At 34.9% G+C, this 25,420-nt stretch overlaps 1 protein-coding gene across 6 annotated transcripts in view; it reads left to right on the forward strand.

Moving 5' to 3' along the window:
* The window catches only part of AGL (amylo-alpha-1, 6-glucosidase, 4-alpha-glucanotransferase), an 86,445-nt gene that overhangs the window by 33,456 nt on the left and 27,569 nt on the right, over positions 1-25,420 (forward strand). For all 6 annotated transcript variants that reach the window (XR_005024506.2, XM_057500460.1, XM_036883838.2 and 3 more), the window contains exons 8-21: positions 12,146-12,272; positions 12,616-12,718; positions 12,806-12,903; positions 13,551-13,690; positions 15,040-15,227; positions 16,810-16,933; positions 17,490-17,653; positions 17,923-18,024; positions 18,138-18,293; positions 18,388-18,538; positions 20,040-20,164; positions 20,254-20,366; positions 20,483-20,617; positions 25,071-25,201. Coding sequence is in view for 5 of the 6 variants with exons in the window: in XM_057500460.1 (XP_057356443.1) it covers positions 12,146-12,272; positions 12,616-12,718; positions 12,806-12,903; positions 13,551-13,690; positions 15,040-15,227; positions 16,810-16,933; positions 17,490-17,653; positions 17,923-18,024; positions 18,138-18,293; positions 18,388-18,538; positions 20,040-20,164; positions 20,254-20,366; positions 20,483-20,617; positions 25,071-25,201 (1,857 nt within the window). In the remaining variant the exon portion in view is untranslated. The remainder of the gene's footprint in view (positions 1-12,145; positions 12,273-12,615; positions 12,719-12,805; positions 12,904-13,550; positions 13,691-15,039; positions 15,228-16,809; positions 16,934-17,489; positions 17,654-17,922; positions 18,025-18,137; positions 18,294-18,387; positions 18,539-20,039; positions 20,165-20,253; positions 20,367-20,482; positions 20,618-25,070; positions 25,202-25,420) is intronic.

Raw genomic sequence — 25,420 nt, forward strand, 5'->3', positions numbered from 1 at the left:
CATGAAACCATAAAACTCTTGGAAAAAAACATAAGCAAAAATCTCTTGGACATAAACATGAGCGACTTCTTCATGAATATATCTCCCCGGGCAAGGAAAACAAAAGCAAAAATGAACAAGTGGGACTATATCAAGCTGAAAAGCTTCCGTACAGCAAAGGACACCATCAATAGAACAATAAGGTACCCTACAGTATGGGAGAATATATTCATAAACGACAGATCCAACAAAGGGTTGACATCCAAAATATATAAAGAGCTCACACACCTCAACAAACAAAAAGCAAATAATCCAATTAAAAAATGGGCAGAGGAGCTGAACAGACAGTTCTCCAAAGAAGAAATTCAGATGGCCAACAGACACATGAAAAGATGCTCCACATCGCTAGTTATCAGAGAAATGCAAATTAAAACCACAATGAGATATCACCTCACACCAGTAAGGATGGCTACCATCCAAAAGACAAACAACAACAAATGTTGGTGGGTTTGTAGAGAAATGGGAACCCTCCTACACTGCTGTTGGGAATGTAAATTAGTTCAACCATTGTGGAAAGCAATATGGAGGTTCATCAAAATGCTCAAAATAGACTTACCATTTGACCCAGGAATTCCACTTCTAGGAATTTACCCTAAGGATGCAACACTCCAGTTTGAAAAAGACAGATGCGCCCCTATGTTTATCGCAGCACTATTTACAATAGCCAAGAAATGGAAGCAACCTAAGTGTCCATCAGTAGATGAATGGATAAAGAAAATGTGGTACATATACCCAATGGAATATTATTCAGCCATAAGAAGAAAACAAATCCTACAATTTGCAACAACATGGACGGAGCTAGAGGGTATTATGCTCAGTGAAATAAGCCAAGCAGAGAAAGACAAATACCAAATGATTTCACTCATCAGTGGAGTATAAGAACAAAAGAAAAACTGAAGGAACAAAACAGCAGCAGAATCACAGAACCCAAGAATGGACTAACAGTTACCAAAGGGAAAGAGACTGGGGAGAACAGGAGGGTAGGGAGGGATAAGGGGGGGGTAGAAGAAAGGGGGTATTATGATTAGCATGTATAATGTGGGGGGTGGGGGAAAGGGGAGGGCTTTGCAACACAGAGAAGACAAGTAGTGATTCTACAACATCTTACTATGCTGATGGACAGTGACTGTAATGGGGTTTGTGGGGGTGACTTGGGGTAGGGGAGAGCCTAGTAAACATAATGTTCTTCATGTAATTGTAGATTAATGATAACAAAATTTTTTAATAAAACATAAAAACCCTAAAGAATCCACTCAAAAACTACTAGAACTAGTATCTGAATTCAGCAAAATTGTAGGAAAAACAAAATTAATACACAGAAACCTGTTGCACTTTTTTACAATAACAATGAACCAGCAGAAAGAGAAATTAGGAAAACAATTCCATTCACAATTCATCAAAAAGAATAAAATACCCAGGAATAAACCTAAACAAGGAAGTGAAAGACCTGTACCCTGAAAACTACAAGACACTCTTGAGAGAAATTAAAGAGGACACTAACAAATGGAAATTCATCCCATGCTCTTGGCTAGGAAGAATTAATATTGTCAAAATGGCCATCCTGCCTAAAACAATCTACAGATTCAATGCAATCTCTATCAAAATACCAACAGCATTCTTCAACGAACTGGAACAAATAGTGTTAAAATTCATTTGGAACCATAAAAGACCCCAAATAGCCAATGCAATCCTGAGAAGGAAGAATAATGCAGGGGGGATCTCACTTCCCAACTTCAAGCTCTACTACAAAGCCACAGTAATCAAGACAATTTGGTACTGGCACAAGAACAGACCCACAGACCATTGGAACAGAATAGAGAGTCCGGATATTAACCCAAACATATATGGTCAATTAATATATGATAAAGGAGCCATGGACATAGAATGGGGAAATGACAACCTCTCAACAGCTGGTGTTGGCAAAACTGTACAGCTACATGTAAGAGAATGACACTGGATTATTGTCTAACCTCATACACAAAAGTAAATTCGAAATGGATTAAAGACAATGTAAGTCATGAAACCATAAAACTCTTAGAAAAAAACATAGGCAAATATCTCTTGGACATAAACATGAGCAACTTCTTCATGAATATATCTCACCAGGCAAGGGAAACAAAAGCAAAAATGATCAAGTGGGACTATATCAAGCTGAAAAGCTTCTGTACAGCAAAGGACACCATCGATAGAACAATAAGGCATCCTACAGTATGGGAGAACATATTCATAAATGACAGATCTGATAAAGGGTTGACATCCAAAATATATAAAGAGCTCATGCACTTCAACAAATAAAAAGCAAATAATCCAATTAAAAAATGAGCACGGGATCTGAACAGACATTTCTCCAAAGAAGAATTCAGATGGCTAACAGACACATGAAAAGATGCTCCACATCGCTAGTCATCGGAGAAATGCAAATTAAAACAACGAGGTACCATCTCACACAAGTAAGGATCGTCACCATCCAAAAGACAAACAACAACAAATGTTGGCAAGGTTGTGGAGAAAGGGGAACCCTCCTACACTGCTGGTGGGAATGTAAATTAGTTCAACCATTGTGGAAAGCCGTATGGAGGTTGCTCAAAAAACTCAAAATTGAAATACCATTTGACCCAGGAATTCCACTCCTAGGAATTTACCCTAAGAATACAACTTCTCAGATTCAAAAAGACATACGCACCCCTATGTTTATCGCAGCACTATTTACAATAGCCAATAAATGGAAGCAACCTAAGTGTCCATCAGTAGATGAATTTATAAAGAAGATGTGGTACGTATACACAATGGAATACTATTCAGCCAGTAATAATACAAATCCTACCATTTGCAACAACATGGTTGGAGCTACAGGGCATTATGCTCAGTGAAATAATCCAGGTGGAGAAAGACAAGTATCAAATGATTTCACTCATCTGTGGAGTATAAGAACAAAGAAAAAACTGAAGGAGCAAAATAGCAGCCAACTCTCAGAACCCAAGAATGAATTAACAGTTACCAAAGGGAAAGGTACTGGGGAGGATGGGTGGGAAGGGAGGGATAAGGAGGGAGGAAAAAGGAAGGTGGCATTACGATTAGCATGTATAATGTGCGGGGGGGTGGCCACAGGGAGGGCTGTACAACACAGAGAAGAGAAGTAGTGATTCTATCACATCTTATTACACTGATGGACAGTGACTGCTGGGGTATGTGGGGGGAACTTGCTGATGGGGGGAGTCTAGTAAACAATGTTCCTCATGTAATTGTACATTAATGATACCAAAATAAAATAAAAATTGAGTTAAATAGTCTCAAGTTCTTTTATTCATATAATAAAGGTTGAAGGAATGGGGAAGGTTAACATTTCCTGTTTTTATGTTTGTAAAATTGACACAACCTTGGCAGTGTCCAATTGCATATGAGGTTCATTGTACTGTTAACAAGCTTTCTATGTTCTTGAAGTAGTTTAATAGTGGAAATATTTTCAGGAAGTTGATGTTTGCAAACTTCAAGTGGGTGAAATCTGTGTATATGACCTGTTTGTAAGTTGTATTAGTTCTTATGAGCAATGTAGAAGTTTATGTCATGAGGAGAGCGATTTAACCAGCTTTAAAGGACCTAAGATTTGCTTTTTAAGTGCAGTGTGCATCAAAGGAGACTCACTAGGACAAGACTTCAACAACCTTTTGAGTGGGGGCAAGTCAGCATAAATAGAAAATGACAAGGCAGCAGAAAGAACTTCAGCTACAGGGAAGTGATGGCATAATGTACTATGGTGATGGTGAACAGCTTTCCAAAAGCTAGTTAAATATACTATTACAACTGAAAAATCAAAGACAGTCTAGCAGGAAAGATCTCTCAGCCTTTGGAACATCAATGAGATAGGTGCCACAATCACAGGTCTAGCATTTAGATCTGCAAGGAAGGGCAGTAAGCATTAGATAAGGCTTGAGTTTGAATTTTTTCACAAAGAGTAATTTTTTTGTAAAAAAACAACAACAAACATATCTATTGAATACATATCTCTTATGTGCTATGCACTGTTCCAGGCATGGGACAACTTCAAGCTCTACCCCAAAGCTTGTAGTAGAGCTTGAAATGGTGAATACAGAAAACCCTAATGGAACTTATATACTTCTAAGGTGTACTACAGAAAATATATCATTGTCCATGTTATCTTTTTTTTTAAGTTTTTTATTAAGGTATTATTGATATACACTGTCATGAAGATTTCACATGAAAAACAATGTGGTTACTACATTTACTCATATTATCAAGTCCCCACCTTACCCCAATGCAGTCACTGTCCATCAGTATAGTAAGATGTCACAGATTCACTATTTGCCTTCTCTGTGCTACACTATTTTCCCTGTGATGCCCCACACCATGTATACTAAACATAATACCCTTCAATCCCCTTCTCCCTCCTCCCCACCCACCTTCCCAAACCCCTCCCCTTTGGTAACCACTAGTCCCTTCTTGGATTCTCTGAGTCTGGTACTGTTTTGTTCCTTCAGTTTTGCTTCATTGTTATACTCTACAAATGAGGGAAATCATTTGGTATCTTTCTCTGCCTGGCTTATTTCACTGAGCATATTATCCTCCTGCTCCATCCATGTTGTTGCAAATGGTAGGATCTGTATCTTTCTTATGGCTGAATAGTATTCCACTGTGTATATGTACCACATCTTCTTTATCCATTCATCTACTGATGGACAGTTAGGTTGCTTCCATATCTTGGCTATTGTAAAAAGTGCTGTGATAAACATAGGGGTGCATATGTCTTTTTGAATCTGAGTTGTTGTATTCTTTGGGTAAATTCCGAGGAGTGGAATTCCTGGATCAAATGGTATTTCTATTTTTAGTTTTTCAGGAACCTCAATATTGTTTTCCACAATGGTTGAACTAATTTACATTCCCACCAGCAGTGTAGGAGGGTTCCCCTTTCTCCACATCCTCGCCAGCATTTGTTGCTCCTAGTCTTTTCAATGCTGCCCATCCTTACTGGTGTGAGGTGATATCTCATTGTGGTTTTAATTTACATTTCCCTGATGATTAGTGATGTGGAGCATCTTTTCATGTGTCTGTTCGCCATCTGAATTTCTTCTTTGGAGAACTGTCTCTTCATATTCTCTGCCCATTTGTTAATTGTGTTATTTGCTTTTTGGGTGTTGAGGCGTGTAAGTTCTTTATATATTTTGGATGGTAACCCTTTGTTGGATATGTCATTTACAAATATATTCTCCCATACTGTAGGGTGCCTTTTTGCTCTGTAGATGATGTCCTTTGCCATACAGAAACTTTTTAGTTTGATGTAGCCCCCTGAGTTCATTTTTACTTTTGTTTCCCTTACTCAAGGAGATGCGTTCAGAAGTTGCTCATGCTTATATTCAGGAGATTTTTGCTGTATTGTCTTCTAAGAGTTTTAAGGTTTCATGACTTACATTCAGGTCTGTGATCCATTTGTAGTTTACTTTTGTGTATGGGGTTAAACAATAATCCAGTTTCATTCTGTTGCATGTAGCTGTCCAGTTTTGCCGGCTGTCATTTCCCCATTGTTTTTCCATGGCTCCTTTATTGTATATTAATTGACCATATATGGTTGGGTTTATATCAGGGCTCACTGTTCCTTTGGTCTATGGCTCTGTTCTTGTACCAGTATCAAATTGTCTTGATTACTGTGGCTTTGTAGTAGAGCTTGAAGTTGGAGAGCATAATCTCCCCCCCAGCTTTATTTTTCCTTCTCAGGAGTGCTTTGTGTATTCTGGGTCTTTTGTGGTTCCATATGAATTTTAGAATGATTTTCTCTGGTTGGCTGAAGAATGCTGTTGGTATTTTGATAGAAATTGCATTGAATCTGTAGATTGATTTAGGCAGGATGGCCATTTTGACAATATTAATTCTTCCCTTCCATGAGCACAGAATGTGTTTCCATTTACTATCTTCTTTAATTTCTCTCATGAGTGTCTTGTAGTTTTCAGAGTATAGGTCTTTCACTTCCTTGGTAGGTTTATTCCAAGGTATTTTATTCTTTTTGATGCAACTGTGAACGGAATTTTTTCCTGATTTCTCTCTCTGCTAGTTCATTGTTAGTGTATAGGAATGCCACAGATTTCTCCATATTGATTTTGTATCCTGCAACTTTGCTGATTTCAAATATTAGATCTAGTAGTTTTTTAGTGGATTCTTTAGGGCTTTTTATGTACAATATCATATCATCTGCAAACAGTGACTCTTTAACTTCTTCCTTGCCAATCTGAATGCCTTTTATTTCTTTGTGTTGTCTGATTGCCATGGCCAGGATGTCCCGTACTCTATTGAATAGAACTCAGGGGAGTGGGCATCCTTGTATTGTGCCTGATCTTAAAAGAAAAGCTTTCAGCTTCTCGCTGTTAAGTATAAAGTTGGCTGTGGGTTTGTCATGTATGGCCTTTATTATGTTGAAGTACTTGGCCTCTATACCCATTTTGTTGAGAGTTTTTATTATGAATTGATGTTGAATTTTGTCAAATGCTTTTTCAGCATCTATGGAGATGATCATGTGGTTTTTGTCCTTCTTTTTGTTGATATAGTGGATAATGTTGATGGATTTTTGAATGTTGTGCCATCCTTGCATCTCGGAATAAATCCTACTTGATCCTGATGGATGATCTTTTTGATGTATTTTTGAATTTGGTTTGCTAATATTTTATTGAGTATTTTTGCATCTATGTTCATCAGGGATATTGGTCTGTAATTTTCTTTTTTGGTGGGGTCTTTGCCTGGTGTTGATATTAGAGTGATGCTGGCTGGCCTCTTAGAATGAGTTTGGGAGTATTCCCTCTTCTACTCTTTGGAAAACTTTAAGGAGGATGGGTATTAGGTCTTCACTAAATGTTTGATAAAATTCAGTGGTGAAGCCATCTGGTCCAGGAATTTTGTTCTTAGTATGTTTTTGATTACCAGTTCAATTTTTTTGCTGGTAATGGCTCTATTCAGATTTTCTGTTTCTTTCTGCGTCAGCCTTGTAAGGTTGTAGTTTTCTAGAAAGTTGTCCATTTCTTCTAGGTTATCCAGTTTGTTAGCATATAATTTTTCATAGTATTCTCTAATAATTCTCTGTATATTTCTGTGGTGTCCATAGTGGTTTTTCCTTTCTCGTTTCTGATTATGTTTATGTGAGTAGACTCTCCTTTTTTCTTGATAAATCTGGCTAGGGGTTTATCTATTTTGTTTATTTTCTCAAAGAACCAGCTCTTGCTTTCATTGATTCTTTCTATTGTTTTATTCTTCTCGATTTTATTTATTTCTACTCTAATCCTTATTATGTCCCTCCTTCTACTGACTTTGGGCCTCATTTGTTCTTCTTTTTCTAGTTTCATTAATTGTGAGTTTAGACTGCTCATATGGGATTGTTCTTCTTTCCTGAGGTAGGCCTGTATTGCAATGTACTTTCCTCTTAGTACGGCCTGTGCTGCATTCCACAGCTTTTGAAGTGTTGAATTATTGTTGTCATTTATCTCCATATATTGCTTGATCTCTGTTTTTATTTGGTCATTGATCCATTGGTTATTTAGGAGCATGCTGTGAAGCCTCCATGTGTTTGTGGGATTTTTCATTTTCTTTGCATAATTTATTTCTAGTTTCATACCTTTATGGTCTGAGAAACTGGTTGGTACAATCTTTTTGAATTTACTGAGGCTCTTTTTGTGCCATAGTATATGATCTATTCTCGAAGATGTTCCATGTGCACTTGAGAAGAATGTGTATTCTGCTGCTTTTAGATGTAGAGTTCTGTAGATTTCTGTTAGGTCCATCTGTTCTAGTGTGTTGTTCAGTGCCTCTGTGTCCTTACTTATTTTCTATCTGGTGGATCTGTCCTTCAGAGTGAGTGGAGTGTTAAAGTCTCCTAGAATGGATGCACTGCATCTATTTCTCCTTTTAATCTGTTAGTATTTGTTTCACATATGTAGGTGATCCTGTGTTGGGCACACAGATATTTATAATGGTTATATCTTCTTGTTGGATTGATCCTTTTATCATAATGTAATGTCCTTCTTTGTCTCTTGTGACTTCCTTTGTTTTGAAGTCCATTTTGTCTGATACAAGTACTGCAACTCCTGCTTTTTTCTCCCTATTAGTTGCATGAAATATCTTTTTCCATCCTTCACTTTTAGTCTGTGTATGTGTTTGGGTATAAAGTGAGTCCCTTGTAGGCAGAATATAGATGGGTTCTTTTTTTTTTTATCCATCCAGTGACTCCATGTCTTTCGTGTGGCGCATTAAGTCCATTTACATTTAGGGTGATTATCGATAGGTATGTACTTATTGCCATTGCAGGCTTTAGATTTGTGGTTACCAAAGGTTCAAGGTTAGCTTCCTTACTATCTAAGAGACTAACTTAACTCACTTAATATGCTATAAGAAACACAATCTAAAAGTTCTTTTTTTTTTCTCCTTTTTCTTCCTCCTCCATTCTTTATGTATTAGATATCATATTCTGTACTCTTTGTCTATCCCTTGATTGACTTTCGTGATAGTTAATTTAATTTTGTATTTGCTTAGTAATTAGCTGTTCTACTTTCTTTACTGTGGTTTTATTGCCCCTGGTGATAGCTATTAAACCTTAGAAACACTTCCATCTATAGCGGTCCCTCCAAAATACCCTGTAGAGGTTGTTTGTGGGAGGTAAACTCCCTCAACTTTTGCTTATCTGGAAATTGTTCAATCTGTCCTTCAAATTTAAATGATAATCTTGCTGGATAAAGTAATCTTGGTTCAAGGCCCTTCTGCTTCATTGCATTAAATACATCATGCAACTCTCTTCTGGCCTGTAAGGTTTCTGCTGAGAAGTCTGATGATAGCCTGATGGGTTTTGCTTTGTATGTGATCTTATTTCTCTCTGCGGCTGCTTTTAATAGTCTGTCCTTATCCTTGATCTTTGCCATTTTAATTACTATATGTCTTGGTGTTCTCTTCCTTGGGTCCCTTGTGTTGGGAGATCTGTGGATCTCCATGGCCTGAGAGACTATCTCCTTCCCCAGATTTGGGAAGTTTTCAGCAATTACCTCCTCAAAGACACTTTCTATTCCTTTTTCTCTCTCTTCTTCTTCTGGTAACCCTATAATGCAAATATTGTTCCGTTTGGATAGGTCACACAGTTCTCTCAATAGTCTTTCATTCTTAGAGATCCTTTTTTGTCTCTATGCCTCAGCTTCTTTGTATTCCTCTTCTCTAGTTTCTATTTCACTTATCATCTCCTCCACAGTATCTAATCTGCTTTTAATTCCCTCCATTGTGCTCTTCAACAGTTGGATCTCCTACCGGAATTCATTCCTGATTTCTTGAGTATCTTTCCATACCTCCATGAGCATGTTAATGATTTTTATTTTGAACTCCCTTTCAGGAAGATTCATGAGGTCGATGTCATTTAAATCTTTCTCAGGAGTTGTATTAATAAGTTTACTTTGAGGCAGGTTCCTTTGATGTTTCATATTTGTATATGTGCCCAGAAGCTCTTAACTCTGGAACTTCTCAGCCCCTGAAGCAATGTCGGGGGTCACAGGGGAGTGGTATTCGTGACTAGGGGGAGGAAAGAGCTGTTTCCTGCTTCCCAGCTGCTATACTTGTCTCCACTGCCTTAACCAGTGGGCTGAGCACACAGGTATTAGCCTCTATGCTTCGCATTTGTAGTTGTTGTAGACAGGTCTTCCCTCTGGCTGGCCTAATGCAAGGGTAGGGTTTGCCAGTTTGCAAGCCAGGTGGGGCTGACTGGGAGAAAGGTGCAGTAGGCTATGTATCATGGAGGGGGTCCTTGGAGCTGTGTATCCCGCCAGAGAGCTGGAACACCTGAAGATTGTGAAAATTCCCAACTGCTGGGAAGAGTGCACCCGGACACTTTTGTCTACCTGTCCTTTCTCCTGAGCAGTAAGCTCTGTGAAGTCCTTCCCCCTTTAGCAGCCCTCTTGCTGTTAGGAATTCTCTCAGACTGCCCACCTTTCTTTTGTCCCAGAGCAGCTGGAATGGATCCCTGCTTTCCACAAGCAACTGGAATCTCAGTCTCTCCAGGAATTCTGCCTCTCTTAGCTTTCCAACCCCCTAATCATGAGAGTACCATGCAAGCACCATGAAATGTAGGTTTGTGCTCCCAGAGCAGATCTCTGGAGTTTGGTATTCAGCAGTCCCAGACTTCCGCTCCCTCCCCACTCTGTTTCTTTTCCTCCTGCTGGTGAGCTGGGTCCCGCCAGGCCATGGCTTTGGTACATTACCCTGTTCCGTGAGGTCTGCACTTTTCTCCAGGTGTATGCAGTCTGGTGCAGTCCTCTTTCCTGTTGCTCTTTCAGGATTAGTTTTATTAATTATATTTTTGTATTATATGTGGTTTTAGGAGGAAGCCTCTGTCTCACCTCTCATGCCACCATATTTAATCCTCCATGTTATCTTTACTTGCTTATGTGAGTAAATCTATAGGAAAAATTGTTAGACATAGCATTACTGGGTCAAAGTGTATACATATTTAACAATAACTTTATGATAGTTGTTGTCAAATTGCTTTTCAACACAAGTTGTACCAGTTTACATTATCACTAACTAAACCCTCATCAACATTAGATAACATTAATCTTTATAATCTTTGTCAATCAGGCAAAATGTTCCTTAATTTATGTTTCTTTGCTTATTAGTGAAATATCTTTTCACATTGATTAGACATTTATGGTTCTTCCATTAATGCCTATTAATCTTCCCTTATTTGTCTATTGGGATGTTGTCTTTTTTATATTGATTTATTATTATTGGTGATTCCTTATTATACTGGCCTCAAATATATCCTCCTAGTATGTTTTTGATCTTTTAGCTTTCATGGTTTTTTTCCAATATAGTCAAATTTGTGAATCTTTTCTTTTATGGCTTCTGATTTTGCATCATACTTAAGAAATGTCTTCCATCAGCATTTTATGTTTTCTTCTAAAAATCTTATTTATGTTTTACATTTAAATATTTAATACACCTGGAATTTATTTGTCTGTGTTATATAAATGTGGTATTTTATTTTTATTTTAAAAATGAGGTTGTATTGATAATTTATCCTTTTACACTGATTTGGAGACCACCACAATACTTCATAGTATACAGTCATATACTAAATATATATGGATTTGTTATCTGTGTTACTCCAGTGATACATCTTTTATTCTACCAATACTGAAGATTGTTTTATAATTTACATTAATTGTGCAGTTTTCTTATTTTTCAGAGATATTTTGGCAGTTTTCATATATTTACTCTTCCAGGTGAAACTCAGAAATTTAGATTTTAAGACTACATTTATCTTTTACCTTATTTTTTTGTACTTATGTAAGCCACCTCAACATCTCTTTAGAATAAGCCAGGTATTAATTAATACAAAATCAAGAGAAAATAACATCAATATAAAATATAATGTAAAATCAAGTCCCAGTGAAGGCAATGCTGCACCAACAGCAATAAATCCTGATTTATTAGGAACAAGTTCCATAAAAAGAATGAAAATTCTCCCCACAAAGCATTTACTTACTTTTTTCATTTTTTATTATTATGTAATGAATACGCTTATTGGTGAAAAAGAAAAGAGTATAAAAGCATACCTGTATGCTGCTTTCAGAGGATGCAAAGGAAGTGAGGTTGCTAATAAGACTTACTTTAGAACAGAAAGCAGTCTCGGAAGAATAAGGACTCCTCATGTTAGTGTATTTGGAGGCACCTGGAAAGAAAATTTGTGCCACCAATGTCCTTAATGCCCTAAAAGATGTACAGAATAAATGAATGCTGACTAAGGCAGAAAAGTGGGCCTGGGGTTGAACTGATTGGAACCCCTCTGTTTTTCTTCTACAATGTTATTTTCTCTCAATTTCAGTATCTCTCTCTGTCTTTCTCTTTTCTTTCTTCCCTTCCCTGCCTTCCTCCTCTACTCAGTCCTTCAGTGTATGTGTATGTGTTTATAACAGGTGGTGTGCAGGAGGATGGAGGGTGGGATTGGAAGGATGTTTATGAAATAAACATTTGTTTTATTTTCTATGAAAAAAATGGTGAACTAAAAATTTGGAATCAATAATAGTTATAATCTCCTTGTAGATATTTGCATTTAATATATCATCTTTTTTTCTTTCAGAAAATAGGAAAATAGCAACTAAACCTGATCCAAAGGAACACCTTAAGATTATTCAGGATCCTGAATATAGACGGCTTGGCTGTACTGTAGATATGAACATTGCACTAGCAACTTTCATACCACATGAGTATGTTATGTATTTTTCCTGTGAAGTAAATAATATTACTTATAAATATTATTATTTTCATACTAGTATTATTTCATACTATTCATTAAAAGCCTGAGTAGAAAATGAAATAAAGTAATTCACCTAATTTTGCTACTTCAAACACCTGATATTTACTCCTTTTTCTGTGTCCTGGTCCATGTTCCTATACATATTAATAAAAATTTTTACAATTGTGAAACATCTCCAATCATAGTTAAGATCCTAATGAATATGTTTAAAGTTTCTATGACCCTTGTTAGAAAAATTTTTAATATAGAATTTTTAAATCTTTGATAAGTTTGTGTTACTCTATCTCCTCTAGTAATGGACCAGCTGCAATTGATGAATGCTGTAATTGGTTCTGTAAGAGAATTGAGGAATTAAATTCAGAGAAGCAACAACTCATAAACTGTCATCATGAACAGGTTTTACCTACTTTTGAACTGCAGTTTTTCTTTGACTTAATACTGTTTTTTTTATTGCTGTTATTGATGTAACTTAATGTTTTCTAGGCAGTCAATTGCATTTTGGGAAATGTGTTTTATGAACGACTGGCTGGCCATGGTCCTAAACTAGGACCTGTCACTAGAAAACATCCTTTAGTTACCAGGTATTATATTTTTGTATACCTCTCATTAAAAGTTTAAAATTGAAAATTGTATTTAAGTTTTCAAATTAACCTAAATGTTTCCTGTAATGTGTCACTTCAGTACATTTCTGAAATTGAAATAGAAGTTTTGATTTGGTAACTAGGCTTAATATTAATTAATTTTATTTGGCAAATCTTTAGTTAAAGAAACTATCATCAGTATGAGCCAATTTGTAATCATTGACATAAATGTTTCTGGAGGACTACATACTTATTAGTAAATTCAGTGTTAATCACATTGAGTGAGCCTTTAGTTCCTTATAAGTAATAGGCAGTATAGATTAGACAGCTAAAATATAGTAAAAGATTTTGCAAGGTAATATCAATACTTCATTGATTTTCTTAGTAATTATATGAGATTTTTAAAGTTATTATTTAAAATGCTATCCAAATATGCTAAGACTCCATTCCTCCAATCCTGTTAGATTAACTTAAAAAGTCTTCTGAAGATTTTTGACCTATATTGAAGTTTATTTCCTATAAATGGTATCAAACTAACCTTATTTATTCTACTCATTATGGAAGAAAGTCAATTTCAATAGTGCTAATTCAGATTCTCTCCAAGGGGTTTCTCTGTATGGATTTAATACCTACTTGTATCTCCATAGATATTTTACTTTCCCATTTGAGAAAATGACCCTCTCTGCAGAAGAAGCTATGATTCATCTTCCAAATAAAGCTTGTTTTCTGATGGCATATAATGGATGGGTAATGGGAGATGATCCCCTTCGAAACTTTGCTGAGCCAGGTACGTCACTTTTGTTAACTTCTCTATGGATAGGAAAAGAAAAGTTCATGGCAAGCTAAAAATATAAGCTCTTTCATTGATTTTTTTTTCCCCACAAGACTAGTGGCTTTTTAACTGTTTCATTACAGGGATGCCAAAAGTGCATACCTTTTGAGAGAAAAGGGATTGACAGAAAGAATGGGATTCATCATTTCCTTTCCCCTACTTTCTCTTCAAACAGAATGGCTTTTACATATCTATCTTATATTATGGTTCTGTGTAAGATTTTATTTGGGCAAAAATTTATTCTAATATATATTTTAAAGACATTGGAAACCATTGTTATGGCAAGTATATTGCCAGAAGAGATTTTTTCACTCATTAGCCAGAGAAGTATTAAGGTATTTGAATGGCAGTTAAACTAGAAACTACAATTGACCCTTGAACAATGCAGGGTTAGGAACACCAAAAATTTGTGTATAACTTTGACTTCCCAAAAATTTAACTACTAATAGCTACCTGTTGACCAGAAGGAAGCCTTACTAATAGTACAAAGTTGATTAACACATATTTTGTATGTTACAAGTATTATACTGTATTTTTACAATAAAGTAGGCTAAATAAAAGACTTTTTCAAATTGTTGCAGATCTCCAAAAAATTTTCCAATTTATTTATTGAGAAAAATTTACATATAAGTAGATCTGTGTAGTTCAAACCCATGTTGCTCAAGAGTCAACTGTAATTGTTTTTAGGTTTCCTCTTACTTGCTCCTAGCATCTTACTTTCTCTATAGCTTTTTTCATTACCAGTAAGAATTTTGCAGGGGGCCCATCAATATATTTTTCAACATTTCAGAGCTAAAATTATGTTTTAATAACATTAAATTTAATTTAAAAATCCCATTTCTTAAAAAAGAGTATAACTGTGTTTAACTACCTCTGCCCTCTCCTTTCTAGCCATTCTAAATGAAAAAAGCCATTTTGCTGTATGCCATGAATTTAATTATAACCTGTTGTCAAAAATGGTTAGGGAAGTGGGGATGGAGCTTTAAATGTTTTTGGTAAAACAATAGCTCTAAGGAGCCTATGATATTACTATTACTGTTTTCCTTTAAGATGCAACTTGAATTCTGACATTAGGCACACATTCTTAGACTAAAAACTAGAATTTTAACAAAATAGATATGAAATATGAAATATAAATTATTAATTTTTAAAACCTTACCCAATACAATTTTAGGTATAATTTTAAACAGTATATGGTTTGTGATAGAAATAGTCAATGTAATTTTAAAACAGCAGTGTTTCCTTGAAGCAGTTGTTTTCATTTTATTTCTTGAACCATTGAAAGGAAACTACTTTCTTAACAGGTTCAGAAGTTTATCTAAGGAGAGAACTTATTTGCTGGGGAGACAGTGTTAAATTACGCTATGGGAATAAACCAGAGGACTGTCCTTATCTCTGGGCACACATGAAAAAATACACTGAAATAACTGCGACTTATTTCCAAGGAGTACGTCTTGATAACTGCCACTCAACACCTCTTCATGTAGCTGAGGTACTGAAGAACTATTCATCTACACAAACAAAAGAAAATCAGTATTCTTTCCTAGCTTTCTTTAAATAGAGTATGCAGATACCAGGTTCTTTTTTCTAGTTGGACACCAGCATTGATTTGGTGGTAGTATTTAACACTTATAAAGTTGCACAATTCTAACAGAATCTTTTGATTTGGTTGTTATGGAATATTGGGCTATAAATTATTTAATAAGTTTTATTTTTATTTAAATTTAGGGAAGTAGATCATATTGTCTTGATAGTATATACACAACCATATTGCCATATGTTATGAAAATGTTAATATTTAATATTGTTTTAAAAGAATTAATATTAGTACTTTAATAATATGTAAATATTAATTTGCCTTATTCTTGTTATTAAGTTGTTTTAAATGTATTAATAGACATTCTGAAGTTGGGTAGTTTCTAGTGGTTATTTAAACCCTAACATTACATCATATAGAAGCTAGTTTTAGCCTGATTGATTTAATTTTTTATTATTTATAAAATTGTAAATGCAACCATGAGGGTTCTTTATTTCTCTTCTGGCTTTTATAATAACTTAAACCATGCCAACATTTATAGCATTATCTTCTACCTAATACAGCTTTGTAAACACTTATAATTTTCATCCTTTTTATAAGAACTTTGATAGCTTCCTATTGACAACTTAGTGTTCTTCAGAAATGTGTGTTAATCTGAGAAACATCTACTTCTATAATTTTTAAATGGTACTATGTATGTTTTGAATCTGTGATAAAAAGTTGATTTGATTTGGAAGAATTTAAAAAACATTCGTTAAGGTGGTAGGATATTTTTTAGCTCTAAAAACTGGCTTTTCTTTTATTTATATGAGGTTTCTTTTATTGTGCCTTTAGCAAAAAATACAACAGCAAAAAAATATATGCTTGAAAGGTTGTTAAAACATTATGGCAAAACAGAAAATTAAAACTTAATTTGCTTAATTTTAAGTTAAAAATCCACTAGGATCCTACTTGTTAGCTGATAGAATTTCAAGTACTCTATTAACCTTTGCTCAAATATGATGTTAAAATTGTAAGTGGTCTGATTTCTTATTAAGAGTTTATTATCATCTGTAGGAAAAGCTAGTCAGTCAGACCTAATCTTTGCAGTAGCAAATAATTCACAGAAAGGGAATTTATCAATGTCATAGTCAATTGTCTGGAAATTAATAGTCTGATTACAACTATTAAAAATAAACACACATAAAATGGGGAAAGACTATCAGAATTGCAACATTATGGTTTAAATTTTTTAATGTGATAGTGACATTTTTCTTCTTCCTCTTTTTCTCCCTTTTGTCCCTGTATCTTTGCAAAATGTAATCTTTCTTTTTAACTTTTATTTTCTTTATAACTTCTTGTTTCTTGTGTGTATTGGTCTGCTTTATGTTTTCTTACAAATGCAAAATTAAATTCATTTGAAAATTCTTCTTGGATTTTCATTTTGCCTTGCTATGTGGTATTTTCCTATGTCAAACCTATGCCTAGTCTTGCCTCTGCTTCTCCCTCTCATCTTGCTTTTCTCTTTCTGTCACATTTGTGACTACGTTTTTTGCAGTACATGTTGGATGCTGCTAGGAAATTGCAACCCAATTTATATGTAGTAGCTGAACTGTTCACAGGAAGTGAAGACCTGGACAATATCTTTGTTACTAGACTGGGCATTAGTTCCTTAATAAGAGGTAGGCTTTAGTTTTTGTTTAATTAAAAGGCATTTGTAGCTTTATATTTAATGTTTAGTCATTTTCAACATAGGTGATGTTCTTTTAAATATTGTGCACAAATTTAATTTTCTAATATAACTCCATCTGTTTTTATCAGTAAAAATTTCTGCTTCAGGGTAAAATACCTCATTTTAAAATCAAAGACCAGAGGGACGAATTGATGACTCACAAATTAAACCATTTTTTGTTGTTGAAAATACACAAATATGTTTTTCATTTCCTACTAGGATATATAATGTAATTCTTAGATTTTTTCCCAAAGATTTTATTTAACCAACATTCTAATAAACAACATGTGTTTTCTCTTACCTACATAAGGCATTTCTCTGGTTAAGTAATAGAGACTTTTTTTGTCAGTTAAACTAGTGGACATTTGTTTAAATGTTTAAAGCAGTTCTATTTTTTACAGTATTTATGTGGCCATTTTTTGAAAGACAGTCATGATATAAGAAATCTAATCTCTTCTCAGAGACTAATAATGAAAATTGTTAAAATATTCTGTAATGGTTTGCAGAGGCAATGAGTGCAAATAATAGTCATGAAGAGGGCAGATTAGTTTATCGATATGGAGGTGAACCTGTTGGATCCTTTGTTCAGCCCTGTTTGAGACCTTTGATGCCAGCTATTGCGCATGCCCTGTTTATGGATATTACCCATGATAATGAGTGTCCTATTGTGGTAAGCATCTCCTCTCTTTCTTGTATTTACTTACTTTGCTAAATGTTTTAATATTTACTTCTCTGATATTTAGTGGCAACAATACTTCAAAATAATGTCTTAGATTTATAAGTGATTGTGGTACATAGTTTTTGAATGTTATTTGCTTTAAAGCAAATTAATGTATCTTATAGAATGTATTTATGTAACTATCCTCTTATTTCATTATGCTATAGGATGGCACTTTGCATTTGAAAAGAAAAAAACTTGTGTCTTTTATTGTTTTCTAGCACAGGTCAGAATATGATGCTCTTCCAAGTTCCACAGTTGTCTCTATGGCCTGCTGTGCCAGTGGAAGTACTAAAGGCTATGATGAATTAGTGCCACATCAGGTTTGTTCATGTGTTGTTTTTAAAGTCTACATGGCCAACAACGTTGAGCATTTTTACCAAAAATTCCCTTTGTAATTAAAGTATATACATTGCTAAGTTTTAACTTTGTTCAGATTTCAGTGGTTTCTGAAGAACGGTTTTACACTAAGTGGAATCCTGCAGCATTGCCATCAGATACAGGTGAAGTTAATTTCCAAAGTGGAATTATTGCAGCCAGGTGTGCTATCAATAAACTTCATCAAGAGCTGGGGGCCAAGGGTTTTATTCAGGCAAGAAACTAAGTTTTCTAAGTTTCTTTCTCAAGATTCAATTTCAGAGTAAGTCTTTCCATTTTGAGCATAACATGTTTTCTGTCTTTCTCAGGTTTATGTGGATCAGGTTGATGAGGACATAGTAGCAGTAACAAGACACTCACCTAGTATCCATCAGTCTATTGTGTCTGTGTCTAGAACTGCTTTCAGGAATCCCAAGACTTCATTTTACAGCAAGGAAGTGCCTCAAATGTGCATCCCTGGTAATGTAATCTAAAAACATTATTGTGATTATATCGTATTGTTATATTAAACCATACTATGTTATATTGCATTGCTGTTTTTATAATATATTATATATATTATAACACCGTGCAAGTGTAGATGTAGGTGAGAAAAAGAATTAGAAAATTTGGTAACATATATTTTTACTACATGGAACAGAGCCTGGACAGAAATATTCTCAAATGTTAATACAAGTTATTGCATACCTCCAATTTTTACAAATGATCAACTTGAATAATTTTATGGTTAAATGTTCATTTGTTTTTTTTAGCTGTTCTAAATTTATATTAGTAATTTTGTCTGATTGTTAGTAATGTGAATATATAGTTTTACATGGCTGGAGTCAGTATGTGCAATGTCATCTCAGGTTTTGTTTTAGTCACTGATCATTCTTAAAGCATTCCCATTTTGTCAGTCCATAAAATATGATTTTCATTATGTTAAATATTTCATATTATGTTAGTATTTCGTTTTTAATATTCTTTAGTCTGTTTAGCATTATTCTTGTTTTAAATATACACTGGAATAATTTTTTCTTTCGCACAATATTCTTTGTATTTATTTCAAGAAATAGAATGTCTGGATCTAAAGGTATTGTTAGTTATTGTTAGATTAATGGCTTAAAGCTTAAATTATTTAAACAATAAAGTTAAAATTTTATTTATCTTTTGACCCAATGGTTCTACTCCTAGAAACTCTCATACATTTCATTAGAAGTGAGCACAAGAATATTCATTGAAACACTATTTATAAAATAAGAAAAAATTAGTGACTGTTAATAGAATAAATTTTCATATATTCATGCAGTGGAATATTATTTGGCATTTGAAATAAATGAGTTAGGGTTAATGTAGCATTGTGAACAAATCTAAAAAATACAGTGTTGTCCAGTAGAAAGTAAGTTGAAAAAATGTACATATAATTTGAATCCACTTTATTAAAACTTGGAAATAAGGAAAATAATATATGTTGACTAGGGAAACATACATTTTAGATAATTGTACTGGATCAGTGAACACCAAACTGCACGTAGTGGCTACCTCTGAAGGGGAAAAATGGGTGGGTACACAGGGGCTTTGGCTATTTTGTAACGTTTTCTTAAACTAGATAGTAGGATCTGGGTTTTTCAAAATTTTCCCTACCTTTTATATTTCTGAAATACTCCATTTTTTAAAAATGTAAGCCTTTCTAGTTATGTTTTTCTCTTTGCTCAAAATTAGGAAGGTCATTTTGTTCCTCAAAGCTAAGCTGTTATTTGATAAGATCTCTTTTAAAATAAACCTTTCTTAATTTATGATTTTAAAAACAAAAAGCATTGTGTGAAAAATGTATCTTGTATAGAATCATCAACTTTCAGACTGTTCTGTATTTTTTAACTGATATTTCATATTCAGCTTAAATGATTTAAAACACCTTTAGCAATTCCTAATTTCAGATAGTTTAACATGAAATTTTGTTAAACTATTTATATATTCCTAGGCAAAATTGATGAAGTAGTTCTTGAAGCCAGAACTATTGAGAGAAACACAGATCCTTATAAGAAGGATGAGAATTCAATAAATGGAATGCCAAATATCACAGTAGATATTAGAGAACACATCCAGGTATTTGGGACTCCCATCTTACTACTGTGTTTAACATTTTAAGAATATTAGAATTATTTATTGAATGGTCTTATATAATTTTTTTCAAGCTTAATGAGAGTAAAATTGTTAAACAAGCTGGGGTTGCCACAAAAGGACCCAATGAATATATTCAAGAAATAGAATTTGAAAACTTATCTCCAGGAAGTGTTATTATATTCAGGTATGTTAATTAGAGTTCAAATTATTGACTTTGCTTATAATTTAAAAGTTTACATAGCCTGTTAATTTTGAATAGATCACTCCTACAACTAACCATTTTTTAATTAACATTTTCAGAGTTAGTCTTGACCCACATGCCCAAGTCGCTGTTGGAATTCTTCGAAATCATCTGACACAGTTCAGTCCTCACTTTAAATCTGGGAGCCTTGCTGTTGACAACTCAGATCCTATATTGAAAATTCCTTTTGCTTTGTAAGTCAACCTTATTTTACAGTTTTGCCACTTCAGTAACTGATAAATTACCCCAAGTCTGATTTAAACTGTTTTAAGGGTCCTCTATATCCTTGGTGGTCCAAGGGCCAGTACTGTTCGCATCACCTGTTAACATTTGTTCTCTTGCTTTATCATTTGTGTGCATGCTTGCATGTGCATCCTCTCACATTCATGCACTCTCTATAGATATAGATAGATGCATACATATACAAACACATATATACATCTCTATGTACACATACATACGCGCACACAGTGTTTCTGAACTGTTGGAAACTAAAGTGTATACATTATACTTCATACCACACCATTTCTTTTTCTTTATTTTTTTTTATTTTAGTATCATTAATCTACAATTACATAAGGAACATTATGTTTACTAGACTCCCCCCATTACCAAGTCCCCCCCACAAACCCCATTACAGTCACTGTCCATCAGCGTAGTAAGATGCTATAGAATCACTTCTTGTCTTCTCTGTGTCCTACAGCCCTCCCCGTGCCCCCCGCCCACATTATACATGCTAATCATAATACCCCCTTTTTTTCCCCACCCCTTATCTCTCCCTTCCCAGCCATCCTCCCTAGTCCCTTTCCCTTTGGTAACTGTAAGTCCATTCTTGGGTTCTGTGATTCTGCTGCTGTTTTGTTCCTTCAATTTTTCTTTGTTCTTATACTCCACATATGAGTGAAATCATTTAGTACTTGTTTTTCTCCGACTGGCTTATTTCACTGAGCATAATACCCTCTAGCTCCATCCATGTTGTTGCAAATGGTAGGATTTGTTTCTTCTTATGGCTGAATAATATTCTGCTGTGTATATGTACCACATCTTCTTTATCCATTCATCTACTGGTGGACACTTAGGTTGCTTCCATTTCTTGGCTATTGTAAATAGTGCTGTAATAAACATAGGGGTGCATCTGTCTTTTTCAAACTGGGCTGCTGCATTCTTAGGGTAAATTCCTAGAAGTGGAAATCATAGGTCAAATGGTATTTCTATTTTGAGCTTTTTGAGGAACCTCCATACTGCTTTCCACAATGGTTGGAAATTCCCACCAGCATTCTAGAAGGGTTCCCCTTTTTCCACAACCTCGCCAACATTTGCTGTTGTTTGTCTTTTGGATGGTGGCGCTCCTTACTGGTGTGAGGTGATTTCTCATTGTAGTTTTAATTTGCATTTCTCTGATGACAAGTGATGTGGAGCATCTTTTCATGTGCCTGTTGACCATCTGAATTTCTTCTTTGGAGAAGTATCTGTTTAGCTCCTCTGCCCATTTTTCAATTAGATTATTTGCTTTTTGTTTATTGACATGCATGAGCTCTTTATATATTTTATATGTCAACCCTTTATCGGATCTGTCATTTATGAATATATTCTCCCATACTGTAGGTTGCCTTTTTGTTCTATTGGTGGTGTCCTTTACTGTACAGAAGCTTTTCAGCTTGATATAGTCCCACTTGTTCATTTTAGGTATTGTTTCCCTTGCCTGGGGTGATATGTTCATGAAGAAGTTGCTCATGTTTATGTCCAAGAGATTTTTGCCAATATTTTTTTCTAAGAGTTTTATGGTTTCATGACTTACATTCAGGTCTTTGATCCATTTCGAATTTACTTTTGTGTATGGGGTTAGACAATGATCCAATTTCATTCTTTTACATGTAGCTGTCCAGTTTTGCCAACATCAGCTGTTGAAGAGGCTGTCATTTCCCCATTGTATATCCATGGCTCCCTTATTGTATATTAATTGACCGTATATGTTTGGGTTAATATCTGGGCTCTCTATTCTGTTCCACTGGTCTTTGGGTCTGTTCTTGTGCCAGTACCAAATTGTCTTGATTACTGTGGCTTTGTTGTAGAGCTTGAAGTTGGGAAGCGAGATCCCCCTGACTATTCTTCCTTCTCAGGATTGCTTTGGCTATTCGGGGTCTTTTGTGGTTCCATATGAATTTTAGAACTATTTGTTCCAGTTCCTTGAAGAATGCTGTTGGTATTTTGATAGAGATTGCATTGAATCTGTAGATTGCTTTAGGCAGGATGGCCATTTTGACTATATTAATTCTTCCTAGCCAACACCATGGGATGAATTTCCATTTGTTAGTGTCCTCTTTAATTTCTCTCAAGAGTGTCTTGTAGTTTTCAGGGTATAGGTCTTTCACTTCCTTGTTTAGGTTTATTCCTAGGTATTTTATTCTTTTTGATGCAATTGTGAATGGAATTGTCTTCCCAGTTTCTCTTTCTGTTAGCTCATCGTTAGTGTATAGGAAAGCAACAGATTTCTGTGTATTAATTTTGTATCCTGCAACTTTGCTCAATTCACATATTAGTTCTAGTAGTTTTGGAGTGGAGTCTTTAGGGTTTTTTTATGTACAATATCATGTCATCTGCAAGTAGTGTCCCTTGACTTCTTCTTTAACAAGCTGGATGCCTTGTATTTCTTTGTTTTGTCTGATTGCCGTGGCTAGGACCTCCAGTACTATATTGAATAACAGTGGGGAGAGTGGGCATCCCTGTCTTGTTCCCGATCTTAAAGGAAAAGCTTTCAGCTTCTTGCTATTCAGTATGATGTTGGCTGTGGATTTATCATATATGGCCTTTATTATGTTGAGGTACTTGCCCTCTATACCCATTTTGTTGAGAGTTTTTATCATGAATGGATGTTGAATTTTGTCTCATGCTTTTTCAGCATCTATGGAGAGGATCATGTGGTTTTTGTCCTTCTTTTTGTTGATGTGGTGGATGATGTTGATGGACTTTTGAATGTTGTACCATCCTTGCATCCCGGAGATGAATCCCACTTGGTCATGGTGTATGATCCTCTTGATGTATTTTTGAATTCGGTTTGCTAATATTTTGTTGAGTATTTTTACATCTATGTTCATCAGGGATATTGGTCTGTAGTTTTCTTTTTTGGTGGGGTCTTTGCCTGGTTTTGGTATTAGGGTGATGCCGGCTTCATAGAATGAGTCTGGAAGTATTCCATCCTCTTCTATTTTTTGGAAAACTTTAAGGAGAATGGGTATTATGTCTTCTCTGTATGTCTGATAAAATTCCATGGTAAATCCATCTGGCCCAGGGATTTTGCTATTGGGTAGTTTTTTGATTACCGCTTCAATTTCTTTGCTGGTAATTGGTCTGTTTAGATTTTCTGTTTCTTCCTTGGGCAGTCTTGGAAGGTTGTATTTTTCTAGGAAGTTGTGCATTTCTTCTAGGTTTTCCAGCTGGTTAGCATATACATTTTCATAGTATTCTCTAATAATTCTTTGTATTTCTGTGGGGTCTGTTTTGCTCTTTCCTTTCTCATTTCTGATTCTGTTGATGTGTGTAGATTCCCTTTTTCTCTTAATAAGTCTGGCTAGGGTTTTATCTATTTTGCTTATAAAATGCATATTCCTGCTCAGACCTACTCAGATTATCTAGGAGCAAGGCCAAGAAATCTGCATTTTAATAAGCTGTCAGGTAATTTTAATGCAAGGTGTTCACCTGCTACATGTTGAAAAATACTGCCACCGGAGTTGGTGCCAAGAGTGCTCGCAGATTAGCCTCAGACGTCACTCACAAACTGCTGAGGAAGGATGTGTCAGTCCCACCTCTGAGCATGGAGAGGGAAGAGTCAGAGGGAACAACAAAGCACAGCCAGCAATTTTCTAAGTTGAGGCAGAGCTAGAAAGAAAAGAAGGAAGTACATTCAAGGGGATGTGTGTTCACATAAAATTCAAGAGGCTTTGTCAAATGGAATTACCCAAACAGCTAGAAGTACAAGTAGGATTTCAGTGTTTTCAGGTGCGGTCAGTTATACCACCTCACTGCTAACTGAACAAAGGGAAATCAAGGCCATGATAGTTAGATACTTCCCTCTGATCATTATCAAGAAACAAAATCCTAGTTTCTTGAAAAACCAAGCTGAAGGACAATGCAATCTTAGGAGAGGAGAGAAGAGAAAAAGAAATACAAAGAGCAGTAACTGATTTCTAAAGTGGTGAACTTTTACTTTTGATTATCTCTTTACTGGTTCTTTGATAAGTATTTTGAGTTTAAGATAATTAGCATAAAAAGTTATCAATGTCACACGTAAGAGAATATAAAGAAGGGAAAAAGCTAAGCCCAAACTAGAAAGATTAAAAAAGCAAATTTATGAGATAAAGGATATAGCAACTGAAAGATTCAAAGATACTTCTAATTAATAATTTGGTACTTATTTATTCCCTTGATTTGGAAGAAATGTTACTTCTAATTGAATTTTTAGCATGTCTTATCTTTTGATTGTTATTTTCAATATATATTATTTATAATGTATATTATAATGCTGAGTTCCTAAAGCGTGCATTATTAAGATATTTTATGTTTATGATTTAGATTTTCTTCTTTATTTTTATTGACAGCAAGTGAAATTTTATGGTATTTAACCATTTCTCTTTATTTTCTACTTCTTAGTATTGCCTCTAAATTAACTTTGGCTGAGCTGAATCAGGTACTTTACCGAAGTGAATCAGAAGAACGAGAAGATGGTGGAGGGTGTTATGACATACCAAACTGGTCATCTCTGAAATATGCGGGTCTTCAAGGTAAGCAAATGTAAAGGTAACTAAGCTTTTTGAGCATTTTTTTTACAGTCGTTTAGTATCTTCTTTAAGAAATAAGAGTATGAGCTCAGAATTTGGCTGCCTGTTTTCAAATTATGGCTCTGCCACCTACTCATTGATTGACCTCTGTCAAGTAACTTCTCCATGCCACAATTTCTACCTATATAGAAAGTGAAAAATATTGTCTAATTCATAGGCTTT

This window comes from Manis pentadactyla, chromosome 4 (assembly GCF_030020395.1).
Source record: "Manis pentadactyla isolate mManPen7 chromosome 4, mManPen7.hap1, whole genome shotgun sequence".
In the NCBI taxonomy this organism is placed as follows: domain Eukaryota; kingdom Metazoa; phylum Chordata; class Mammalia; order Pholidota; family Manidae; genus Manis; species Manis pentadactyla.